Source organism: Ursus arctos, unplaced genomic scaffold (genome assembly GCF_023065955.2).
Source record: "Ursus arctos isolate Adak ecotype North America unplaced genomic scaffold, UrsArc2.0 scaffold_12, whole genome shotgun sequence".
Taxonomy (NCBI): Eukaryota; Metazoa; Chordata; class Mammalia; order Carnivora; family Ursidae; genus Ursus; species Ursus arctos.
In genome coordinates, this window is record NW_026622786.1 from 15,887,549 (window position 1) to 15,895,346 (window position 7,798).

At 57.0% G+C, this 7,798-nt stretch overlaps 1 protein-coding gene across 2 annotated transcripts; it reads right to left on the reverse strand.

Annotated features, from left to right (window-relative positions):
* Window positions 1-1,728: 1,728 nt before the first annotated feature.
* LOC125280892 (glutathione S-transferase Mu 1) lies at window positions 1,729-6,912 on the reverse strand. Of its 2 annotated transcripts, none has more exons than XM_048220344.2 (8): window positions 6,789-6,912; window positions 6,373-6,448; window positions 5,870-5,934; window positions 5,509-5,590; window positions 5,311-5,411; window positions 4,471-4,566; window positions 4,276-4,386; window positions 1,729-2,249 (listed from the first exon to the last, which is right to left on the reverse strand). In XM_048220344.2, the coding sequence occupies exons 1-8, from the start codon at window positions 6,822-6,824 to the stop codon at window positions 2,160-2,162; spliced, it is 657 nt and encodes a 218-aa protein (XP_048076301.2). In that variant the 5' UTR covers window positions 6,825-6,912; the 3' UTR covers window positions 1,729-2,159. The 2 variants fall into 2 exon arrangements, with proteins under 2 accessions (XP_048076301.2, XP_048076300.2); XM_048220343.2 differs by having other exon boundaries at window positions 6,646-6,902.
* Window positions 6,913-7,798: the final 886 nt, after the last annotated feature.

Below are 7,798 nucleotides of genomic sequence, written 5' to 3' on the forward strand. Positions count from 1 at the left end.
CTCACACACCTCAGGTTCGCAAAATGTGCAGGCAGATGGTGCCGCTTTAAAATCATAAGAAGGTGGCAGTGGTCAAGGAGACTACCACTGAGAAAGGATGGTATCTTCACTCCAACTCTTCTGCCAGCCTGTCCAGTCTAATTCAGCTATGCTTCTACCTTTTATGTCTATTTGGTGTGACCAGCACCTTCATTGAGAATCGTGATGACATTGTGTATTTTCTTGTTATACGATAAGAAGTCTGTAACAGAACCACAATTAAATAATTCTGTGCATTAACAAAGGTGCGGACGGCCACCCCCTCAGTGTTCACCGTGATCCAGGAATGGAATCAGTCGTGGGTCAAAATGGTCACAGAGAGGGGCGCCTGGGTGGCACAGCGGTTAAGCGTCTGCCTTCGGCTCAGGGCGTGATCCCGGCGTTATGGGATCGAGCCCCACATCAGGCTCCTCTGCTATGAGCCTGCTTCTTCCTCTCCCACTCCCCCTGCTTGTGTTCCCTCTCTCGCCGGCTGTCTCTATCTCTGTCGATTAAAAAAAAAAAGATGGTCACAGAGAACTCTCCACAGGGAGACCCATGGAAGGGGCTCATCAGGCAGAAACATGCAGAGCCAATAAGAGATTAGCAAAACGTAAAGATGGAGGACCTCACGGGATTATTTATTTTACTTTATTTATTTATTTGTCAGAGACACAGAGAGAGAGCACAAGCAGGCAGAGGGAGAGGGAGAAGCAGACTCCCCACTGAGCAGGCAGCCTGACTCGCAGCTCAATCCCAGGACCCTGCAATCATGACCCGAACCGAAGACAGAAGCTTAACCAACTGAGGCACCCAGGTGCCCCTCAAGGGATTAGTAGGATCATGTGATGCTCGCCTGAGATGACCTCGCGGAGCCCAGGCGCCCAAGGTATTGGACACAGACCCACTTGACTCCCGACGGGGCCACACAATCAGACACTCTCCCTGTGAACAACAGAAGAATCTGACGGAAGCATAACACTGCCCTTGCCTGTTGCCGGCTAGTGTCTGCTGGGGGACCTACCCCAGTAACGTCAACAAGCCAGAGGAATACGGTACCTTCCAGAGCATCAGACAGTGTCAAGAAATGCAAAAATTCAGGGGCGCCTGGGTGGCACAGTGGTTAAGCGTCTGCCTTCAGCTCAGGGCATGATCCCGGCGTTATGGGATCGAGCCCCACATCAGGCTCCTCCGCTATGAGCCTGCTTCTTCCTCTCCCAGTCCCCCTTCTTGTGTTCCCTCTCTCGCTGGCTATCTCTATCTCTGTCGAATAAATAAATAAAATCTTAAAAAAAAAAAAAAGAAATGCAAAAATTCAGAACAGGCCACAGGCTTCCTGCTCTGAAGCTGTCAGAAAGAGGAAGAAGGGGGCGCCTGGGTGGCACAGCGGTTAAGCATCTGCCTTCGGCTCAGGGCGTGATCCCAGTGTTATGGGATCGAGCCCCACATCAGGCTCCTCCGCTATGAGCCTGCTTCTTCCTCTCCCGCTCCCCCTGCTTGTGTTCCCTCTCTCGCTGGCTGTCTCTATCTCTGTTGAATAAATAAATAAATTCTTAAAAAAAAAAAAGAAAGAGGAAGAAGAAGTCTGCAAACACCCACCTCCCACACAGGCCCCCACGGAGCAGCCACCGAGGGTCCCCAGTCAGCCCTGGGGCCGCAGGGCCGGCAGAGAGACAGGTGCCCTGGAGGGAAGAAGACAGGACACAGCGGTCAGGATAAAGGCTTTACTGGGGGTCAGGCAGGGCTGGGGAGGGACCCCGCTGGGGGAGCCAGGCCTGCACTCCCGTCCTCACGCAGCGCTGGAGGAACTCAGGCAGAGCCCAAGGGCCAGGGAGACGGTCGGGCTCCACAGTGTCCAACCGCCGGTCAGAGAAGAAAGGTCTGGTTGCCTTGAGTGCAGGAAGGATAATGTCGGGGGGGGGCACATGGGTGAAGAAAAGTGGGGAGTTGGACACCTGGAAAGGTCCTGGATGAATGTCACTGGACAAGGTAAAGGGGCCCAATGAGGCTGCGTGGGAGTTTCCAGAGAGAAAAGAGGAGAAAGCAGCTGGTTCCAGGGAACAGGGAGGTCCAGCTATTCTCCAGGACCCCTGCACAAAACACAGCACTGGCTCCTTGCCCACATTTCCCCTCACGCAGGCCTACTTGTTGCCCCATACAGCCATCTTTGTGTACACTGGCTGTGGGAGGAAGCGGCCGGACTTCATGTAGGCAGAGATCTTCTTCAGGCCCTGAGGGTGGAAAAAGAAGGTCCAACATCAGGGTTTGCTGCCTCACTGGGATTCACGCAGCCCCACCGAGGTGCACCAAGGTCGGGAGCCTTCTTGTGAGGTCAGTGTTGAGACATGGCACCGTCTCCCCGGGGTCCCCCGCTCTGGAACGTTGCTTCTTCCCGCTTCCAGTAACTAAGGGCACATCTGATTAAGATACAAAGACTACCGGTACAGGCGCTTGAGCTCCCCCAGAGATGCTCATACAGCTGGGGAACCCCACCAACCACCCTACAACACAGGCCCTACCATCACCATTCAGCAGAAGGGAAGCAGAGGCCCAACGGGCTTCAGCGGCCCCCTCAGGCTCCCAGGGCTGGCAGGTGGGAAAGGGTGGAGGGCAGCTGGCTCTCTTGTCAGGGCTGTGCTCTCCGTGCTGGCCTCCCTCCTCCCACACCCTCCAGGAGGCCCTGTACCTCCCTCTTTACAAAATCCCCCTTTCACAGAAGGAACATCCTGACTTCTCAGCATTTGCCACAGAGGGAACCCCAGCAGAACAGGGGTTCAGAATATGCCCACTCAGCTTATAGGAGACTCAGCAAAGCCTGCATGAAGGGGGAGAGGCTGGGGAACATGAAAGCCAGGCCAGGCCAGACCCTAATTACTCCTCTTAATGGGAAGGTCCACTGTTTGTCCTGGCGCCTGGGGCCGATGTCATGGACACCAACTTCCTCCTGCCGAGTCCTGCCGCAGCCAAGGGGGCATATGGCTCTCAGGGGTATCTGAGCACCATCTTCGCAACACACGGAAAGGCCCAGTGAGTTCTAAAGACTTCAAAGATCCTGGAACTGCCTGTACCCAGCGCGCCACACACTGCAGCCCACAGCTGTCCTCTGCTCTCCTGCCAGCCAGTCCCGGGAGCTCTGGCAGCAACCCCAAGGCCAGTCACCCAGACCCACCACCAGGGCTGATAAGAACCAGCTCCAAAAGCGCATCTCTTGATGACGAATGGAAAGAGACACAGACTGCAGGCTGGAATCCTGTAGCACAAGGGCCTCAAGCCCCACATCGCTCACAAAGCTCACAGCGGGGTGCCCTCCAGCGAGGGACTGAGGGGGACCGGTGACATCAGGTGACATCCAGCCTGGGCTCCTCCAGCACCCACCTGGCCCCACCCACACCACACGGCTGGTGTTCCTCTCGCTCTCCAAGGGCTCTGAGCCCCAGGACGGTGGCTCCAGGGCCGGTCACCCTGGCATCCCCACGGTGCCCGACACAGTGCCTCACACCCGGGAGAAGATCCCTCGGCCAATAGGACTGAAAATAGATGGGCTGCCCCATCTCTGACACAGAATCTCCAGTGATGGGAAAGAAGAAGGGCAGGGAGACAGGGAGGCAGGGAAGGAGCCCACCACAGAAGCCTCAAGACAGACTCGCTCCACAGGGGCCCCACCTATGTGCTCACAGCCCAGGACCAACGACATTCCTGGGGACCTCAGGGCGGCCCCAGATGGGAATCGGATTGCTGCCAAGCTGCCCGGGGATCCCCAGGAAATGCTGTCTGTGCTCTTCTTAGGGACTGTCATCCCTACCATGGCTCTGCTCTCCTAACGCCAGCTGCACACACATTCCTGAACCCCGCTACGTCCTTGGGGTCCTGAGCTGTGTGACCCAGACAGAAATGGATCCAAGGTGCACCTTCTGGTCCAGGAAAGGGAGAGCCGCTCCCTGGTGTCCACAGCAACCAGCCGCTGCCTGTGAGCGCAGGACAGCCGGCACTGCCCCTGTGACCAACACAAATGACTGACCCTTTCTGCCTCATTGCTCTAATCTGTAATATGCAGGCGATCACTCGTCTGCTGTGCAGGAATGCTGTCAAGATTTCATTTCACACACTGTATGTCAGATGTGCGCACAGATCCTGGCATTACGCAAACCCTGGATAAATGCTACTTAGTCTTTGTTGTGGCTGTAAGGCTAGGAAAGTATTAGAGAAAGGAGACCATACAGAAGACCTATAAGGAGTAAGGAGCTTCAGGGGAATCACCTCAACGCGGGCCATGAACTCCTTCAGGTTTGGGAAGGCTTCCAGAGACTTTGGCTCAAATATGCGATGCAGGTCAAGGATGTCATAAACCAGGAAATCCACGTAGGTCAGCTAAGGAAAAGCAAAGAAGGAGTGAGCACTTAAGTCTGAACGTGGGGAAATGAGAGCTTCCCACCCCCAAAGCCTTCCCCTTACCTTCTCCCCTGCAAACCAAGGCCTCTTCCCCAGAAACTGTGAGTAGAGCTTTAGCTTGTCAGGGAGTTCCTCCAGGTACCCGGGCCTCAGTTTCTCCTGAGACACAGAACAGCCGTCACCACCCGCAGACTCGGACTCCCTGGGCAGAGAGGCAGGTCTCCCCCGGGCTCTGCATGACCCCCAGCTGCCAGGGGTCAGCAGCCATGTGCCCCACGGATGGGGTCATTGCCCAGGCGATGATTTATCCAAGCTCTGTTCAGCCCATCACACAGTCCATCTGTCAGAGGCTGTGGAAGCCGAGAACACCGCCTCACTGGCCCTGAATCTGTCACCACTCATCTCTAGGAGGCAAGAAGCACACAAGTGACATGGCAAGGGGAAAGAAATCCTAAGTTCTACCTAGTGGGGCACAGAAATGAGTGGACACTTGAGTAGTATCTGGAAAAATGTAGAATTTGCGAGACGGAGAGGAAGGAGGCGGTACAAATCCCTTAGTCGGCCCCGCGCGCTCTGCTGGGCAGATGTGCTCAGGCCTCGGCATGTCAGGAAGACCGTGCTGAGCGCACAAGGCAAACACACTGTCCAGGAACTGAATTTCCAACAAAGTTGTAATGCTCCGGAGACTTGGGCTCCATATGTACAGGCGAACTCTGACTTAAGTTTAGTAGGAACCGAGGCAGAGTTTTCACCCCATGCATTCTCACTCTGGTGACAGTTCAGGGTCGGGGGGTCATCATCTCCACTGGGTTCAAATGGCAAGTAAATACAAAGTAGAGGGGACACAAGACTCCAGTGTCCTGTCCAAAGCCTGTCCATCCCGTCCCCCGGGAGGGGACTCACAAAGTCGGGGCTGTAGCAGACCCTAGCCAGCTCATTAGAGGTGTCCATAGCTTGGTTCTCCAAAATGTCCACGCGAATCTTCTCTTCTTCTGTCTCCCCACCTACGGCCCACACAACAGAGACTCGCCCTCAGCTTCCCACCGCAGGCAAGCCCAGGGGCCCACCACTGTTCCCCGCATCCCGCCCTGCCCCACTCACATAGGTTGTGTTTGCGAGCAATGTAGCGAAGGATGGCGTTGCTCTGGGTGACCTTGTGAGCCCCGTCAATTAAGTAGGGCAACTGTAAGGCAAAAGGGCAGGTGGGTTGGCCACAGGCCCCCGACACCCCTCCCTTGAACAAGGGCGTTCCCCGTGCCTGGCTCATGGTCGGCACTAAATCAAACCACTGTAAAATGGATGAATGAGCTGGAACACAGAGCATGGGGGACAGGCAGGGACAAGAACCAGGAAGCAGAGAAGTTAGCAGAGGCAGCAAATCCTGAAACCTCTGAGCTGGGAAAGCAGGGGGAGTAGACACCCCTCTCGCTTGTCCCCGGATCCCCCCACCCCCTGCACCTACATTGGGGAAGTCCAGGCCCAGCTTGAATTTTTCATTCAGCCACTGGCTTCTGTCATAGTCGGGAGCTGTGGTGGAGAAGATGGAGTGAAACAAACCTCCCCACAGCCCACTGTCACTGGGCCTGGGGAGGGGCAGGGTGGGGCACCCACCAAGGATCAGTGGTAAAGCTCCCCAAAAGGGGGATCTGGAATCTGGAACACTAAGTCTCACATTCCAGGTCTGGGGGCAAAGAACGCTTGGAAGGCTCTGGAACGTGTGTGAATAAGCTTACAAACCGTTTCTGCAAGCCCTAAGGGAAGCCCATCCCAATGACTGATACAGGGGCTCCAGCAACCCCCCTCTCATGTCCTGCCTCCTAAGGCCAGCGGCACCTCAAAGGAGTCAGGGAAGCGCAGGCCCTGCTCCGACCAGTGGAGGGCGGCAGAGTGAGCAGCATGGGGCCAGAGCAAGGGTTGCTCAGTACCAAGAGGGTAAAAGTCAGAATGCGACGTGGATGCCATTACCGTCCCCCATCGTGTACTTCTTTTCCTCATAGTGTGAGTCCGTGTACTCCAGGAGCAGGCGGATGGCGTGAGCCAGCTGGGAAGACGCCCAAGCCGGAGGTCAGAGATGAAGTCCTGCCTGGTGCCTTTCTCTGCAGCAGGTAACTGCACAGACCCCAGGACCCCCACCGGCAGGCACATTCAGACACATGCATTGGCACCCGCTCCGCACCTCTGTCCACACACACACACACACACACACACACACACACACGGAGTCAGAAACACGCCCACCTGAGAAGGAAAAGACCGCTGTAAAGGGCTGAACTGCAGCCAGCCCTGAGCAGGAACATTCTGGTAGTATTGGTGCCTACCGCGGCGCATTTCCTGCCCCCGTGTGTCTCCTTCCCACCGAGCCCGGCGGCCCCCTCGCTCACCCCGCGGATATCCCAGTAACCCAAGATCATGGCCATGGTCAGCGAGCGTTTCGCGGTCTTACGGTGAGGCCTAGACCGAACTGGGCTGCAAGTTCGTCCGGGTGTGGGCCGGCCCGGGGCGGGGCCTGATTGCGCCCCAGACCCCGCCTGTGCCCCGCCCCTGCCAGCCTCCGCCACCGGAGGCTCCGCGGGGGAGCTACGCGCCCGAAGACGCGGTCTGCCCAGCATCCGCGGGCTGCAGGAGGGGCGTCCTGGGGGAGGGCCTCCTGGCTTCGGGCGCCCCGGTTCCCCGCCAGCCCGCGGCTCCCGGTCCCGTCCAGAGCTCTCTCTCCAGGTCTGGGAGCCGGCGGGGCGCTCAGAGACGAGCCTGAATCAGAGAGAGCGGGCACCCTTCTCCCTCCTCTTCTCCCTGAGCATCGCTCCGCCGAGCCCCTGCGCTGCCCAGATCCCAGGAACCAGAGAGCTTCTGGCTCCAAGCTAGAGCCAAAGAGCCTTGTCCCTAAATCGGGAGTTTAAAGCAGCGCCTGTCCCAGGGGAGCCCAGGACTCAGGCCAGTCTGAAAATTCCTCCCAGGACAGCCTTGGAGAACAGACCATCGGTGGGTGGGAACTCCCGCCCAGGACAAGGGCCAGAGAAAAGGACACCTGTTTCCGTCATGGCCTGTGGAGGCCTCAGCCCTTCGGTCACGTGGCTGAGACCCCTTAGCTCAAGTGGAAATGAATCAATGACTAAGTGGTGAATCTAAATCCAGAACCAGTCCCAGCAAAGGGCAGGGTTATGAAGTGCAGTCCCAGAGATGTCCTGCCAGTCACCTAGATGTCCCCACGTGGCCAGGACCACGGTCAGGCTGGCCCCCAGCAGACCCTCGGCTGTCTAGTCCTTGCATTCCAGCCTGACGCTGGCTTCCCACTCACATGGGCTTTTCTGTAGCTCAGGGAGGCTCAGGTGGCCTCTCAGGTTCTTCTGTGACCTGTGATCTGTGACAACAACAACGTCCTACCTGCCAACTT